The following is an 18276-nucleotide window of genomic DNA, read 5'->3' on the forward strand; positions in this document are numbered from 1 at the left end:
AATGGCACCCATCTCCTAGGATGGGAACCAGTAAGATGAAGTTTATCAAGTGCTGGGCAAAGGTCTGGCTCAGAGCAAGTGCTCAATAAGTGAGTGAATGAATGAATGAGCAAGGGGATTATGCTGCTCTGTGCCAGGCCCTGGAGAAGCAGGGTGTCTGGGGATTCCCTACACATCGTCTCCTTCGAAGCAGGGACAGAATTCCTTCTAAAGAGGAACTTTTTCCTCTCCTTGAATTCTTGGGAGGGTTCAGTGCATGACTTCAGAGAAGGCACACTGAATAATGTAATGAACATGCTCTTCAGACAGTTCCCCCTGAGAAAAAGACACCTTCAAATATTCAGTCTGTACGCAGTGATGGCAATGCCAGGAGGGCAGAAATGATGCCGAGGTAATACGGTCCCGGTTCTTTGTTTGCTTTGTTAGTGCCTACATTTATGCCTCAATCTTGAGAATCTTGCAGAGGGGACGGTTTCCTGACAGAGATGCATGTGTTCATTCAAATAGGTTCAGGGCGGCTTTGTGCCAGGCTCTGGGAATAAGGAGGTGAGAAGTATCCCACCCCTGCCCTCACAGAGTGTGCCATGGGCTGGGGGACCACCCTCACAACACTGTGGGAAGGAGACAGGATAATGGTTCGAACTGGTGATGGATTCACGCTGCCCAAGTGTGAGTTCTAATGCCACATTTACCACTTTGGGCAAGTGACTTGACCACTCTGAGCCGTAGCGCCCACATTTCTAAATCAAGGAAAAGAGTCCTATCTTTGAGGTCACTGCGAGGATTGAACTTACAAACACAAAGCACTCAGCACAGTGTCTGGTTTGTAGGGAGTGCTCAGCATGTAGAAGCCACACAGTAGTGACTCTGCTCATGCGGTCACAGTCACTGTCATCTTAGGAGCTCCGAGGCATGGGGCAGCAGGGGTAAGTGAATAGATTTGGTGAAATTCTCCTGGTCTCTTGTAATCCAGCTGCTCCCTCAAGTTGTGGGATCCTTCGGCCTGTGTCCAGGACAGCATGTGGTTCTTTTTTTCCTGCTATCGAGAGCTTGTCTGGGTCTCTGCTTCCGCACAGGTTGGCCACCTGATCCAGATTGCTGCAGGGAGCAGTAACCTCAAGAGAGTGACCCTGGAGCTGGGGGGAAAGAGCCCCAATATCATTATGTCAGATGCAGACAGTAAGTCTTCTGGGAGGAGTAGGTGTGGGGTGAAGGCAGCCGCTGGCTGTCCATACTGTGGTTCCAGTCACTTCTATGAGCGTCAGCACCCACTGGACTCGGTTTCTGGCCCCCGGGCCTCAGGATCAAAGTCAGAGTCTACAGTGTGGCCCTCCAGCCCGCATGACCCGGTTTCTCCCTGGCTTCTCCCCTCTTCGCTCCGTCACCCAGCCGAGCTGGGCTGCTCCGTTTCCAACCCTACTGCACACTTTCTCTTGGGCCAGACTGCTCTTCCTCCATTTCCTCCCTTTTCCTGGTCCTGCCTGGCGCCCCGATTTGCCTTCCCCGAGTGCTGTAGGCTGGCTGGGTCAGTCCTCCCACCGCCCTCGTCTGTTACCACGGAGGGCTGTGACTGCCACTCTTTCTGTGACTGTGTGCTGGGTGTCCACACCCCAAGAAGGGAGAGATCAGGTCTGTCTTGTGGGCACAGGGTCCTATTGGTGGCGTGAATGGGTTAAGGGGGTAGGCAGCCCCTGGGGCAAGGTTTGTTCTCTGTCTCTTCTCATGGTTGCCTTTCTGCCCCCACAGTGAACTGGGCCGTGGAGCAGGCCCACTTTGCCCTGTTCTTCAACCAGGGCCAGTGCTGCTGTGCGGGCTCCCGGACCTTTGTGCAAGAAGATGTTTATGCTGAGTTTGTGGAGCGGAGTGTCGCCCGGGCCAAGTCTCGTGTAGTTGGGAACCCCTTTGACAGCCAGACAGAGCAGGGGCCACAGGTGAGCCCAGCTGCTACAGGTGGGTCAGGGTGTCCAGAGTTAGCATGGAGAAGCAGCAAAGGTCTCAAATTCAGAGGCAGGCAGCCTTGGCTTCAAGTCTCAGTTCTGCCATGTACCAGCTGTGTGTCCCTGGGAAGCCACATACCCTCTCTGAGCCACTGTTTGCTCATCCATAACGACCACCTTTCCTGACTCACAGGCTGGCTTTGAAGTGGAAATCAGTAATAGAAAGCAATATGTAAATTTCTTACACATAATAAGTACCAGAAATGTCTATGTAAAAAGGAATGCATGTTGGGGTGCCTGGGTGGCTCAGTTGATTAGGCATCTTACTGTTGATTTCGGCTCAGGTCATGATCTCACGGGTTCATTAGATCGAGCCCCGCATCGGGCTCAGTGCTGACAGCATGGAGCCTGTTTGGGATTCTTAGTCTTCCTGTGTCTCTGTCCCTCCCCTGCTCTCATTTTCTCTCTCTCAAAAAAAGACCTTGGCCATCCATAAAAATGCATCTACTAAAAGGACACACAGGTATCTGTTAACCATGGTTATCTTTGGGGAGTGGGACAGAGGGCCATGGCATGGGTAGCAGAGGGACTTTATTTCACTTTATACTCTTCTGAGCTATTTGGTTTAAACAAACGTGTGTGTGTATGTATATATATATGTGTGTGTGTGTGTATATATATATATATATATATATATATATATATATATATATATATATTTTAACCAGGAACATGTATTCATTTTAACCAATAAAACTATAGTCAATAATAATTACAACAAAAAAATTATAGTGCCTCTGCCCACCATTTCCTCTCATATCCTGGGCCTTTTACCAGCATTATCCTTAGACCCAGCCTGTCCCGGGCTCTCTCTCCACAGGGTCATGCACTGGCCTCCCCCAGAAGTGAGGAGTCCACAGGGTCAGGGGTGCTCCTGGCTCCCACAGGTCCCTGCGCCCACTTCTGGGGTCCACGCGTGCCTTTCTGCAGGCCCCATCCCCCTGAAGGTGTGTGCTGCTGGTGTCCACTCACCAGGCTCCAGGGCTGGCCAAGGCAGTCTTTTTTTCCTCCTTTAATTAACAATTTTTTAGAGCCATTTAGGGTTATAGAAACATGAGCAGAAAGTACGGCGTTCTCATATATCTCTTCACTCCCCCAGCCCACGCCCCTGGTTTCCCTGATTCTTGACCTTGACCTCTTGCACTCGTGTGGTACATTTGTTGTAGCTGATGAGCCAATGTGATATATTATTGTTAACTAAAGAACATAGTTTACCTTTGGGTTCACTCTTGGTGTTGCATTCTGTGGGTGTGGACAAAGGTACAAAGACTGTATCCACCGGCCCAGTATCATACAGAATAGTTCCAATGCCCTAAAATTCCCCTGTGCTCCACCTATTCATGCCTTCTGTACCCACAACCCTAGGCAACTATCGATCTTTTTACTGTCTCTGTTTTGCCTTTTCCAGAATGTTCTACAGCTGGAATCATACAGTATATAACCTTTACAGGTTGGCTTCTTTTACTTAACAGTGTGCATTTAGCTTTCCTCCGTGTCTTTTTGTGACTTGATAGCTTATTCCCTTTTATGGCTGAATAATATACCATCGTATAGACATATCGCATTTTCTTTATCTAGTCATCTGCTGATGGGTACTGGGGTTGTTTCTACTTTTCAGCTATTGTGAATAGTGCTGCTAGGAATCCCAACATCTCTTTTTCTTTCTCGTTTTTCTTTGTAGTTTGTGGCTATCTAATTAGTAGGGAGGGTAATACAAACTTGTATAGAAATTTAAATAAGTGTTTAAAGGAAAAAATAAGACCCCCGTGGCCCCCTTCCATGTCCTTTCCCCATAGATAACCCCCCTGTTACATTTTTGTATGTTTAACAAAAATAGGATTGTATTTATTGTTGTTGTATTTATTGTTCCAGTTTTAGTCTACGTGCTGCCAAAGCAAGCACATGTATTTTTCTTACTATTTTAAATTCTTAGTAACCTCAGAGTTGGAAAATAAACGATGGGTTGGTTTGATATGCATTTCTTTGAGGGCTTAATGAGGCTGGTTGAACCTTTTCTTATGTTTTTTGGCCCTTTGTAGTTCCTCCCTGTGCCTTGCTTATTCCTAAGCTTGGCCCATTGTCCCACTGCCTGTGCACTTAGAAGCCTGAAGTAGGAGAGGTCTGGCCCTAGCGTCTCTGAAATTTGGGTCTTCTTCCCCCCCCCCCCCCCGCAGGTGGACAAAACTCAGTTTCAGAAGGTCCTCGGTTATATCAAATCTGGGAAGGAGGAGGGGGCGAAGCTGCTGTGTGGTGGAGGGGCGGCTGCTGACCGTGGCTACTTCATCCAGCCCACTGTGTTCGGAGATGTGCAAGACGGCATGACCATCGCCAAGGAGGAGGTCAGCATGGGGCCAGCACTCTGGGGAATGTTTTTAGGAGAAATAGACATTTAAGTCTGGTATCTTCATACCATGATCCTTCTGCTGGCTTTGGGCCAAATCCTGGCTCTGTGCCTAAGACAAATTATTTACAACTCCATCTGATCTGGTCACTCTCTTCTTCCACCTCCACCCACTGTTGGGGAGAACTTCCAAATTTCCTTGCATGGCCTCCAGGCCCTTTGTGTTCTGCTCCCTGTGAGCCAGGAGTCAAGGAATGATTTTGCTCAGCCCTTTTATGATCTTCATATAAGCAGGACAGTGGGCTAGACCAAAGGGCTGTGACTTCCTCACACGGCAAGATTCCCGATGATCTCCCCCTCGGCACTCATTTTGAGCACAGGGCAGCAGCTCTGTCTCATTCATTCATTCGCTTCACAAGTATTTATTGAATGCCTACTCTGTGCCAGGCTCTTTACAGACCCTGGAGATCCAGAGGTATTCCAAGACGTGTTCCCTGCCCTCATAGGGTTCACACGTGCTCCGCTTCCCTCGGATTAAGCCTCTGAGCAGCTTTATGCAGGGAAAGTATTTCCCCTTTCATATATAATTCAAAATAAAATAATATTAAAATGCAAAATCAGGGTAAGAAAGTCCAACAGAGTTCTGCCTCTTTTTCCATCATGACTACTTTGATGCCTTTTCTGAAATCTCAAATAACAATTTTCCAGAAGGGTTGGGGGGTGCCTCTCCTTTGCCAGTTCCACGATGCCCCATCTCACAGCCCTGCTCCAACCATGATGAGCTCCTGGCACTCTTCTCCCACCCATCTTGACACTCACCAGGCAGTCCTGGAATCAGCCATTTCTTCAAGAAGTCCTGCTTCCTATTAGTGGAAGCACGAGGATGGGCGCTGGGTGTGCTTATGCCTGGAACTCCATTTCCCTCCTCCCTGCTCCCCACCTGCACGCTGGTTGGGCCAGTTTCTGTTCCTGTTGTATCACAGCTTGGCTGTCACTTCTGGGAAGCCTCCCCTGATACCCCTCCTCTGCACTCAGTCAGGCTGGGAGCTCCTGTGGGTTCCCATCACACTGCCGGTTAATGGTTGCCTTCAAACCATCGATTACATCAGGATCGCTTCTAGTCCCCTCCTTCCAGTGCCCTGCCCTGATAGGGCTGACAGTGGCCACACCTGGACAGCAGCAAGCACACCTGGCCCCCATGTCTTGGTTTTTGAATCTCATTCTCCACTAAAGAGAACCGGGATTCCTTGAAGAAATGGTTTATGCCAGGAACAGGTCAGGGAAAGTACAAGATGAACCTGGATGTCTTGAGAGCACAGACACTGTTCCGTTCACAGTTACTTCTTCAGCTTCTGGCGTGTGCCTTGCTGAACAACTGATACAAATTCTTTGAAACTAAATCTACATATAACATGCCAGAACCCCTGCCTTCCAGGATTGTTTAGAAATAAGATAGGCTATGTTAACACGTGGTGTATAGAAGGTAACCGATCCCCATTAGCTTTCTTACATTTGTGTTTCACTGAGCTTGGGAACTGTTGTCTCCCTGTGGAACTGTTGGGGTATCTCTGGGGGCTTGAGCAATCATCTGCTCAGCACTGGAAAGCTGCATAGCTGGTTTCCATGTCTGCCCCACCCTTCCGCTGTCCACTCTTGTACTACAGATCTTTGGGCCAGTGATGCAGATCCTGAAGTTCAAGACCATAGAGGAAGTCATTGGGAGAGCCAACAATTCCAAGTATGGGCTGGCTGCAGCTGTCTTCACCAAGGACTTGGACAAGGCCAATTATCTGTCCCAAGCCCTCCAGGCTGGCACTGTGTGGTAAGAGCCTCCTAGCAGCCCCTTACAGCCCAGGCAGGGATCTCCAAGCCAGGGTTTTTTGGAATTTAGTGCTCACATCCCAGAATTTGGGATGCTGGGCTCAGTTCCTCCTGGGTCAGGGTGTGGTATAGCAGACAGAGATTTCCCATCCCCTCTCCTCTAGGAGATTAAACTTCCCTCCAGTACATAGGCCCATGCAGCTTTGTTCTTGGGCAAGCAGATGGATGACTGGGGGCTCCTTACTAAGCTGAACAAGAGTAGGAGATCAGAGCTGAGTGTCTACACCTATGTAATAGTGGTCTTAAGAGCTAAGCACCTACTTCACACCCACTAGGATGGCTGTTATTTAAAAAAAAACAAAACAGTGTTAACGAGGATGTAGAGAAATTTGAACCTTCGCATATTGCTGGTGGGAATGTAAAATGTTGCCGCCATTATGGAAGACAGTCTGGCAGCTCCTCAGTGAGTTAGATGTAGAATTACCATAGGACCCAGCAATTCTACTCCTAGGCATATACCCAAGAGAAAGAAAAGCATACATCCACACAAGAAAGTGTATCCGAATGTTCACACTAGATTACTGACAATATCCAAAAGGTGGAAACAACCTAGATGTCCGTCAGCTGATGAATGGATATATAAAATGTCTAGCCACACAGTGAAGGATCATTGAGGCATAAAAAGGAATAAAGTGCTGATACTACCACCACTGCTGAAGTGGTTCATCTATTCTATAAACATAGATGAACCTTGAAAATGTGATACTAAGTGAAAGAAGCCAGACACAAAAGGCCACATGTTGTGTGAATCCATTTATATGAAATGTCCACAACAGACACATCCATAGAGACAGTAGATTAGGACTTCCAGGGGCTGGAGAGCAGGGGAATAGGGAATAACTGCTTATTGGGTAAAGGGTTCTTTTTGGGGTGATAGAAGTGTTCTGGAATTAGATAGAGGTGATGGTTACACAACACTGAATCTGCTATAATCCACTGAATTGTGTAAAGTGGTGACTTTAAATTCAATTAAAATTTAATTTTTAAGAACTGCAAAAAGAGCTTAGCATCTAATTAGCAAAAATTACTCATTAAAATGGGAAGCTATCATGTGGGGCTCCCTGTTCCTGACATTCATCTGTGACCACATCACAAAGGATGACGACTTATGGCTTTATTTCATGTGGTTTGCTGTTGGCTCCTACACGGCTAGTTATTACTATGGTTCTACCCATCCATTTTCCCTCAGTAACATTTTAGGGAAATTCAGGAGGTCTGAGGGGTATGACACATATCTCCCAACAGTTACTTCTGAAATTCTGTTTCAAATTATAGGGTCAACTGCTATGATGTGTTTGGGGCCCAGTCACCGTTCGGAGGCTACAAGATGTCCGGGAATGGCCGGGAGCTAGGAGAGTATGGGCTGCAGGCATACACTGAAGTGAAAACGGTGAGTATGGGTGCCTTCTCAGCTCTCCCTCACGCTAGACTCCATCACTACTTGTTACTAGTTTCTGGTTTTAAGCCACGGAAGCCACAGAAGAGGGTGAAGACCCAGTGTTTGCTGTGTCTTGTGAGAAATAACTTGGGACTCGGCCACCACTACGCCTACATAGTCCTTTGCTAGGCTTTGTTATACGTCAAGTTCTGCAAGACTTGAAAGGAAGGAAAGATCCTGTGGTCCAAAGCAGTGGGGAAAGACTTCTAATGAGAATCAGGCTGTGAGGCATTAGACACCGAGGGCCATAAATATTCCCAATATCCTTTGATTTCATAATGTCAATGATAGGAATAGAGCCGGAGGAGCTAATCAGAAGTACAAGGAAAGTATTAATCCTTAAATATTCATCACCGCATTAGCTCTCAAAGATGAAAAAGTCAGATGTGACTAAATGCCCAATAAATTATGGAACACCCAAATCATGGTGTACTAAGTAGCCAGTAAAACTATTTTTGTAGGATATCAGACATGGAAAATCATCATCCTTTAAAATGAAAAGGCAGGATACAAAGTAATACATGCAATATAAGCCCAGTTCAAAGGCTATATATAATTTAAAGGTACTCGCATACCTTTATTTACTATGGAAAAGACTGGAAAAAAAGGCACCAAAGTGAAAATAATTTTCTCTACAGTGGACATTAATTACAGTTTAACCAGGAAACAAACTCACAAGTAATATTTAAAGAAAAGAGAAATGGGCTGAGTAGGGCCTTCCCAGGATTGGGAAAGAGAAGGTTCAGGGCAAGCAAACCAGCCAGGGGGAGCAGAGTGAGAAGGGCAGACAGCGGTCTCAGTACTCAGTTTAGTAAGCCACAACTTGTGTTCTCAAAGCTCACTGGAATAAAATCAACACGTTTCCTTGTTTATTTAAAATTGTCCCATATACACAAGAGGTGAGACCCAGGTTTGAACCTACAGACGTTGGTCTATAACTGTTCCTCAAAATGATGATGGGATTATTTAGGTGTGGTGTAGGGGGTGCTAGGACTGAGACCCGGGAGCTGCAGTATCTAAGGACTGACTGGAGGTTGGGGGGAGAGCCCAAGAAGAGGCTTGAGTTGAGGTGGTTCATGCTGGAATCCAAGTGTAAGCCGCTGACACAGGAGGCCTAGGGCGCTGGGGTGTTGGAGAGAATGGGAAGCAGCAGGACTTGACGGCTGGAGGGTTAGCGGCTGCAGGTGAAGGCGGCAAAGCTGGTTCAGCCAGTGCCGGGCCCTAGGCTTTGTGCTCATGATAAAGATCCCTGTACTTTGAGCTTTGGGAACTCAAGCGATGCTCCTAACAAGATTAGGCTCAAAAACGTTTCAGAAGTCTGAGGTTGCCTGGGGGACCGCCAAGAAAATGTCTTCTTTTGAACTCGTATTTACTGAGCGATTACTCGGTGCCAGAATCTGCTAGACTTCCTTATGCACATTATCTCATTCAGTGCTCACAACAACCCCATGAAAGAGAACCGTTATCCCGTCTTACAGATTAGGAAGCAGGGCACACAGAGGTGAAGTACTTGCCCAGGAGGGGATAAAGCTGGGATTTGACCCCAAATCCATCTGAATCTGGAATCTTTCCACTTGACACATTGAGGCACCTGCGAGCTTCAGCACGTTATATTTTTCCTTACTTTGATTCTTTTTGAGGAAAACATGGATCTAGATCAAGGTCTCTCAACCCCAGCACTACGGACATTTGGGGTCGGGTCATTGTTTGTTGTGGGGCATCCTGTGCAGGGTAGGATGTTCATTGAGCGTTCCTGACTTTCACCTACTAGATGCCACAGCAGCTCCACCCTCTTCTGCCCCACGACAATCAAAAATGAGTGGGTGAAGGGGAGGCAGGGAGTGATGTCACACAGAACATAGCCCTGGCTGTGTTCCTGGGACTGGCCAGTCGGCCATCAAGATGTCAGAGTGAAGAAAGCCCTGTGCTCATCCTTGGCCACACCCTGCTGAGAGCGCCTATAGATCAGAGGGAAGCATGAAGATTTAACAGCTGCTCTGCACCCCTCTTACAGGTCACGATCAAAGTGCCACAGAAGAACTCCTGAAGAACTGTGCCAACTTCCCCACTCATCCAGCAGTGGAGAGATCAAGGACATCGGCAGCAAAACCAAGAAAATGACCTTGCACGCTAAAAGTCTCAAAAAAGAAATTCTCCCACAAAATCTCTTGACCAAGAAAGTCCCAGAATTTGAATTGATAAATGGGGTGGGTGTGAGGCAAAGAGTATGTGGGAAGCCCTTTAAACTGCAACAATACTGCTAGCTTTCAGGCTGATTTTTCGAAACTAGATTCGAGTGTCTCATCCTGGCCATCTGATACACTTCTGTAACTCGCCTTTAACGGGGGCACAAAAAGCCATTGTTGACACTTGTACTAACAAGTCAGAGCAACAGCTAGCATCTTGCTTTGCATTCTGGCCTCAAATTCATTAAAAACAATGCTGCTGTTCACTTTTTGGTTAGTTAGTTCTGTGTCCATCTCAGTAACCCAAGGAAATACTACCACATAGGGATGCTGTCCCCTCCTTGTGTGTGTCACACCGTATATGACTACCGCCCTTCCCTGACTGTGGGTAAACAGCTTTTGTTTCCCCACAGGGGAAACAGGCCCTGTGCTAGGCACCAGGGAAGTCACCTAAACAGGACTCCCAGCCCCTGCCCTCAGCGAGGGGACAGTAAACCAGGAAAGAGACACTTGACATCCAGGATTAGTTCTCTGTATTTTAAGTTAAAAAACTTGGTCACATTAAATGAGACAGATTCATGCTGACAAATTTCATGAGATTAATTTGGAAATGAGATGTCTATTTATTCATCTTAGGTGAAGTCTGTATTTCTGGTAACCAGACCCCGTGGATCTCCTGTCCAGAACACTGCCTTGCTTTATTCACGGGACCTGGCAAATTAGTAATTAGTAAATTAGGAATCTGAATATTTCCTGATGAACAATGGAGCGGGAGCAAAAGGCTGAATAAGTTGCAGTAGTTTGTGAAGTTTGTGATCATGTTTGGGGTCACAGATTACTTTAACAATTTGAGGAAAATCTGATAATCTCCTAAGGCAAAGACACCTTCTATATAATTTTTGCAGACCGTGTCAGGAATGGTGGAGCACACTGACTGACCCCTCTCTGATTTCACTCAGGCTAAGCCACATCTTAGGAAACGATCCCTATTCACTAAAGACTAAGTTGACTTATTTGAAGAGTGCTTCATAATTTTTACCATATATGCATATACCTGTATCGTGTATGTTTTTCTTTAAACTGACTTTTATTTAGATAAAAACATTTAAACACCTTATTTCCAAAAAAAAAAACCACCTTATTTCCATACATAAAAAAAAAGCTGCTTGTAACTGCTGTGATTCAAAGGCATTATAAAAAAAGATGAAAGCAAAACAACGTCCCTAAATTGAAAATAAGAAAATACAAGTAAACTTACACACACACACACACACACACACACACACACACACATCTAATTCCACAATTGTCCATACCTGAAATAAGTGTGCCATGAGAAGACTTAAGATTTTATGACCGTCAGCAGTAACACTCCACTTCTTGCTGCTTCAAGATGACGTGGGGTTCACTGTCAATAAAATGATTCTGCATTTTAGCTTTGATGCTAACCAGCAACAACGGTGTCATGACACAGGAACCTGGAGGGGAAGGGCGAAGCTCGGACCCCTCCCCGTTCTCCCATCCTGCTCTTTGGCCTCCCAGGCTGAGGACTGCGTGCCCTGCGTCGGGATAGGCTGGTCAGCGGAAGCATCTGTCCCTGCCCTCACGGCACGTGTGCTCCATCTACCCCGGGACGGTGGCATTAAACATAGGGACATGGTAGGAAGAGGGTGTTCTCAGAGTGTGAACAGGGGGATGGTTGGCCTACGCTGGGCCTGGTGGAGGAAAAGGTCCGGCCCCTTCACACTACACGTTTGTCCGTTATAAACGTTTATCACGGACTGCTAACTGCTGCTGGTGACGCACACAGCACGGTGTGTGAGACACTTCTACTTCCACGGGATCTGGTGACAAAAGACTGAAGAGATGATGAGAATACAGTACAGGTACCGGTGCAACCACCGTGATAAGGTAATGACTCGAGGAAGGACAGGAAGGGCCCCTGCTGACTGCAGGCAATGGAGAACGCTGCCTAGAGGCTGCTCACACTGTAGTTTATGTATTTTCCAGGCTTCTTGCCAGAGATCCAGTTCCTGAAGGGTTGAGCCTGGGTTATTTCCCTGTCATTTACGTGCCTTCTTGAAGTGGGAGTACCACTCCCTTCTGATCAATATTTACCCTAAGCTATAATAAAGGCATGTGAAAGTCTGATTTTCAAAGGTGAAAACATGACTCCTGAACAAATATAAAATGAACACAGGTCAGAACTTTACTCATTAATTAGTGAGGGAACCAGTAAGATGAAGGAGGTTCAAAACTCACATTGAACTGGCTGTTGGTGGGCCTTTTAGTAAAGGGATATGAGAGCAAGGTTGCTGGGTTAGATACAAAACTGGGTCATGTTTTCCAGAGGAAGAAAGAAGTAAACATGAGCATTTTGTTTTGACCAGCTAGAAATCGTCCGCATAAATCTACAGGCCGCTTCATGGAGTGTGAGTTCTCAATTATTAAAGAGCAAGTTCAAAGAGTGCTATAATCTCCTAGGGCAGAGGTAGCAAGCTTTTTTCCGTAAGAGGACCAGATAAACATATGCTAGACCTTGAAGGCTAGACCTATCTCTGTCACATATTCTTTTGTTGGTGGTGGTGTATTTCTGTTCTTCACGAGCCTTTAAAAATGGAAAAAAAAAAAACATTGTTACCTTGAGGGCAGGGGGCCATAAGGTCTGGATTTGGCCCCTGGCCATAGTTTGCTGACCTTTGTCCTAGAGAACAGAAGATCATCGGGTGGGGCTGTTAAACCTGGTTTTGGCAGGATGTTGAAAGGATATATTGATCTTCCTGCCAAATTTGCAAGTTTTGGATAATTTACAAACATGTAATCTTGAAAACAAAGTTTGCCCGTGTACCAACTGAAATCATCCCCGTACACCGCTGCTGGGCAAAGCTCAGTTCGGGAAACAGGATTACTGCTCCCACCAGCTCCAAGGCTGTCCCTCCAGAAATTCAGATTGAACAAATTCCTAACCTTTGGTTCACTGCTTCTTAGGTATAACTAAAACAAGGTTTGAGAACTGCCTAAGCCAAGCTGGGCAGGTGCATGAGGAGCCTTGAGATTGCCATCCGCCTAACAGCAACACTTTCACAAAGTATGCTGGCTGGTGTGGGAAACAAAGGCAGAAGGAAATGGCAGGTTTAGAATTAAATTTCATTATAACCTGCAGCCCATTGACAAATACTTGAGGCAGGCAGAGCAAAAGGTTTCTCCAGGAACTCTCTACTGTCTTACTGCTAATGCTTTGCTAGAGGGAAAAACAGCCTTAACTTGCCAATAGCTAGGCCTCCAGGATCCTGTGAGTCTAATTTAGCATATGAAAATCTCATTGGAAACTTCCCCTGGACTTTACCTCCCCCAACTCCATAGTATATAACCAGTCTCTCCTCACGGTCCTGGGGCAGCTCTTCCTGCCCACGCGTCCTGTTCCCGTGCTTTAATAAAATCACCTTTTTGCACCGAAGATGTCTCAAGAATTCTTTCTTGGCTATCGGCTCTGGACCCCACGAACCCCCCATCATCCTAAAATGTCATCACTGGCCATTTGTTAAAATCTTTTAAAGTTTACTTTTTTCCATTCATCCCTTCCTTGTTTTAGTAAGTCATTAGGAGCACGTTTCCTAGGCCAGGTAGTGTGCGAGGCAACTGCTTCTGCAGTGAGCAAGCTGGGCACGTTACCGGCCCCCAGTGCTTCCAGGCCAGTGATAATGAAATAAGTGACTACAATAAAGTGAAGTGTCACAACAGGATGACAGACATCCCCAGATCATGGGATTATACTGTTGGGGGCTTGCATCGCTCTCGACAGACTAAACACACTTTGAATGTTCGTTTTTACAGGTTAGAAGGAACAATGATTAGGAACTGTGGAAGCAAAGCTAAGGTTTATTTAGCTACTTTGGTGTCTCTTTCACTGAGTTACAAGGTTCTGACTCTTCCGAAACTCCTTGATTTGTTCCTAGTCCACATGTGGGTTAGGCAAAAATAGTTAAAACAAGAATAAAAGTTAATTTTTCCCTCGGGTAAGAAAAAGTCCAGAGGTAGGCAGTGAAGGGCTGGTAAAATGAACCCACAAAGTCTTTAAGGGACCTGGGCTCTTACTATTGTAATGTTCCATCATCCCTATGGTATGGTATGGCCCTCATCCTCAAGGGTGAGGATGTGGCTGCTTACATTCCAGCCATCACATCAACATTCCAGGTAGCAGGATGGTTAAAAGGGTAAAGAAAGGTGGTACCCTACTCCCTATAAGGAGACATCCCAGGGGTTGCACACAATACTTCCATGTATATCTCTTTGGACAAAATTTAGACACATGGCCACATCTAGCAGCAAAGAAGGATGAGGCACATTGTCTTTTAACTGGGTATTGGTGTGCCTAGCTAAAACTGAAGTTTTTAATTCTAAAGAAGAAAAGGAAAATGGATTTGGGGCAAATAGCAATCCCTACCATGATGTGAAATACGACCCTGTGATTTGACAGTCACCAAGACAATGCCTTCTTTTCAATATTCTCTAAGCTAAAGGAAATTCCTCTTTACTCAAGATTTAGAGTGATGCCTTTCCTGTGCCTAACCTTGGACCAGCCTACTCCAAATCTCATGATGTAGCGTGAGATTACTTCTGGGAAGGTTTTCTATACAATGTACCGGTTAACAATATTTTAGTTACCAGTGTCAGGAAACCAAATTCCAACCAGTGTGGAAAAAGATGGCTCCCATATTCCAAAATGCCAGGATCATGGTTTTGCCATGGCTTGATACAGAAGTTTGAAAAGTTTTCATCTCTTGGCTCTACCTCTGCCACATGGGCTTTATTTTCAGGCCATTCCTGTTTTAGTTCTGGTGAGTCTGGATCCTTAGAAGAGCCAAGTGCCCTCAAGAACTCTAGCCAGGCTCAAACCCACTGGCTAGGAGAAAGCCCCCTTTTGAAGGCCTCCTGCAAGGACCCTGAGGTTCATGCTGATCGGTTCCATTGATGTGACACCCCACACCTCCCCTGACCAATCACAGTGGCCAGAGGGGTGAAACGTGGTGATTCACTTAGACCTGAGTCATAATGGTCCACCCTTGTAGCCAGGAGTGGAACCTATCTAGTCCACCTGGGCTAAGAATGAGAGAGGAGTAGATCCCCAAAAGAAAACTGGGGAAGTCTCTTCCAGAGACTGGAAAGTTCTCTTGGAGTTATCATCAGTCTTTTAGTACTTCAAACAATGTTGCCAAGAACGGTTTGAAGAATGCATTGAAAAAAAAAGAGAGAGAAATACAAAGTTTCTTGCCCCTGGAGTCCTGTGAATCAAATTCACTGCAATTTTAAGAGAATCCTCTCTTTAAACAAATGAAAAACAAGGAAACGCTAGCTATGAAGACATGTCTATAATGTTGATGCTGACATCCTAGACACTTAATTATCTCTTTGTGTTTTTACTGACAGGAACCAATTAGAACCATAAGTAGACGTCTGAACAAAAAACAAAGTTCTCAGGTTAGAAACAACCTGATCTCTTTGGGTATTTGGATATGGATCAGTCACAGGAGTATTGGGTATAAAGCTGCTGCTCCTGCCTTTAGTCTTGCCAAGTGCCCAAGAGGAAATGCTCCACCTCTGGGTGAATAAATTACATAAACTTGAACTTTTCCCATAGCCTGGAGAACTGGGCTGATGAGGTGGGTTTTTGTTTTTGTTTTAGTTTTTTTTTAAGTACAGGCGCCACCTGGTGGGTAATAAGTACAACTACACTGCCATCCTCTCCAAGAGCTGACAGACCTACCTGCCAAGGTCCTTCAAAGAAGATGTTACAACTGTACACGGCCTACATCTGGCAGGCAATGCAATGAGGGAATCAAGAGGCCAGGGTCACATACTCCAAATAATTGAAAACACGGACTCCAGCAAAAACTTATACATTAATGTTGACAAAGGTACTATTCATAGCAGCCAAAAGGTGGAAATGATGTAAATGTCCATCAACAGATAAAAGGATAAACAAAATGTGGTCTATACACGTAACGGAATGTATTCAACCATGAAAATAAACAAAGCACCGACACATGCTGCAATGTGGATGAACCTCAAAAACATGATGCTGACAGAAAGAAGCCAGACACTGAAGGCCACACAGTGGAAGATTCCATATACATGACATGCCCAGAATGGGCAAGTCCATAGAGAAAGAAAGTAGACTAGTGGATGCCAAGGGCTGGGAATTGGGGAGTGACTACTTAATGGGTATGGAGCTTCCTTTTGGGGTGACAAAGATGGGAACTGGACAGTGATGATTGATAGCTGCACATCACTGTGAACATAAGAAATGCCACAGAATTGTTTACCTTAAAATGGCCCGCTTTATGCTATGTGACTTTCGCTTCAATTAAGAAAATAAAGCAGCCTAAATAAACAAATACATAAAGCAGCCAGAGTGTCAGAGCTGTTTGGGGTAACTCAGGCAAGCCACATACCCTCTGGGCCTCCACTTCTCATAACCCTGGTGGTTCCTTCCAGCCCTCGGGCAGCAATTCTGTGAGGGGTAAAAGGGAACTGATATTTACTTATTCACATTGATTTTCTTATCCTTTTTTGAAAAGGAAATACACATGGTAAAAAAAAAATCAGTGAGGAGCTCCTGGGTGGCTCAGTCAATTAAGCGTCTGACCCTTGATTTCAGCTCAGGTCTTGATCTCAGGGTTGTGAGTTTAAGCCCCTTGTTGGCTCCACGCTGGGTGTGGCACCTACTTAAAAAACCAATCAATCAATCAATCAATCAATCAGTGAAATATAAATCTGGCTCCCAATATTGTGGTCCCAAGAAGAAATATTTAAGTGCCAGGTGATGCTGATGCTGTTGGTCTGGGGGTCACACTTAATAAGAGAGGGACCAGAACTTCCTTCAGAAAGATTTGTGTTTGTTTGCTTTTTATTTTGAAGTTGTTTCAAATTTACAGAAGCTTTAGGAATAGTACAACAAGGGGCGCCTGGGTGGCTTAGTAAGTTGAGCGTCCGACTTCAGCTCAGGTCATGATCTCATGGTTCGTGGGTTCAAGCCCCACATCTGACTCTGTGCTGACAGCTCAGAGCCTGTAGCTTGCTTCAGTTTCTGAGTCTCCTTCTCTCTCTGCCCCTCCCCAACTCACACACTGTCTCACTCTGTCTCTCAAAACAAATGTAAAAAATAATAAATGTAAAAAAATTGTTTTAATAAAAAATTTAAAAAATAGTACAAGCTCTCATATACTTAAAAAAATTTTTTTTAATGTTTACTTATTTTTGAGAGAGAGACAGACAGAGTGTGAGGAGGGAAGGGCAGAGTGAGAGGGAGACACAGGATCCAAAGTAGGTTCCAGGCCCTGAGCTGTCAGCATAGAGCGTGATGTGGGGCTCAAACTCAAAAACCACGAGTTCATGACCTCAGCCAAAGCAGACATTTAACCGACTGAGCCAGCCAGGCATGCGCCCCAGCTCCCATATACTTTTTACCCAGATTCAACCACATTTAGCATTTTCCCCATTTGGCTGTCACTCCTCCCCCCACTTCTCACCTCCTATATAGATTTCCTTTGTGACTGGACCTTCTATGAGTAGGTTGCAGGCAGCACGCCCATTTGTCTCTTACTACTTTATTGCATTTGAATTTTTACCTTGCATATGGTCTTCCATAACCACGATTCAGTTATGTACTATTTGGGAAATTTAATTGGATACACATTGATACAATGCTTGTGGGAGCTTTTGACAACACCGGCAACATCTGAGGGACAGGATTATCCTGGGGGAGGCGGGTGACATTTCCTGGACCTACTCTGCCTAATTGGAGACTCTCACACACTAGCTATGGAACAAGAGGGCCCTCACCCAACCATGATGGCCCCCTGATCTCAGACTTCCAGTCTCCAGAACCGAGAGAAATATATTTCCACTGTTTGTAAGCCACTTCGTCTGTGGCATTTTATTATTTTATTACAGCAGCCAGAACAGACCAAGACAGGACCAGACCTTTACTCATTTCTGATTCCTACTGACTCCTCTCTTCAGTGCCATTGCTAGGGCTGGGGGTAAGCATAGCAGTTCTGTTTATTACCTAGTGATGATGATGATGATGATGATGATGACAAAAACAGGAAGCTTAACAGTTCATATACCTATACGGGTCATATACCTCTACATTTGAGGCAATCCCTGTCTCATTTCTCAGCTGGAAAGCGGAATCACGGCTGTCGAGGGAGATGCTACAATTCTTCAGGAAGTGTGCCTTATCGGAATCCCATTCAGAATTCCATTTGGGCTTCATACCAACTGAAGTTGCTGTTTAAGGAGTATAGTTTCCGTTTTGCAAGATGAAAAAGTTGTGGAGATGGACTCTACGGCAATGCAAATGTACTTAAACGTACTAAGCTACACACTTAGAAATGGTTAAGATGGTAAATTTTATGTTAGACATTTTTT

General features: G+C 45.4%; 1 protein-coding gene across 1 annotated transcript in view; it reads left to right on the forward strand.

Moving 5' to 3' along the window:
* The window catches only part of ALDH2 (aldehyde dehydrogenase 2 family member), a 28263-nt gene extending 18154 nt beyond the window's left edge, over positions 1-10109 (forward strand). The window contains exons 8-13 of the mRNA XM_003994673.6: positions 1077-1179; positions 1747-1931; positions 4172-4336; positions 6003-6160; positions 7495-7609; positions 9672-10109. Coding sequence (XP_003994722.1) covers positions 1077-1179; positions 1747-1931; positions 4172-4336; positions 6003-6160; positions 7495-7609; positions 9672-9704 — 759 coding nt within the window. The 3' untranslated portion in view covers positions 9705-10109. The remainder of the gene's footprint in view (positions 1-1076; positions 1180-1746; positions 1932-4171; positions 4337-6002; positions 6161-7494; positions 7610-9671) is intronic.
* Positions 10110-18276: the final 8167 nt, after the last annotated feature.

The sequence above is a fragment of the Felis catus genome, chromosome D3 (assembly GCF_018350175.1).
Source record: "Felis catus isolate Fca126 chromosome D3, F.catus_Fca126_mat1.0, whole genome shotgun sequence".
Lineage (NCBI taxonomy): Eukaryota > Metazoa > Chordata > Mammalia > Carnivora > Felidae > Felis > Felis catus.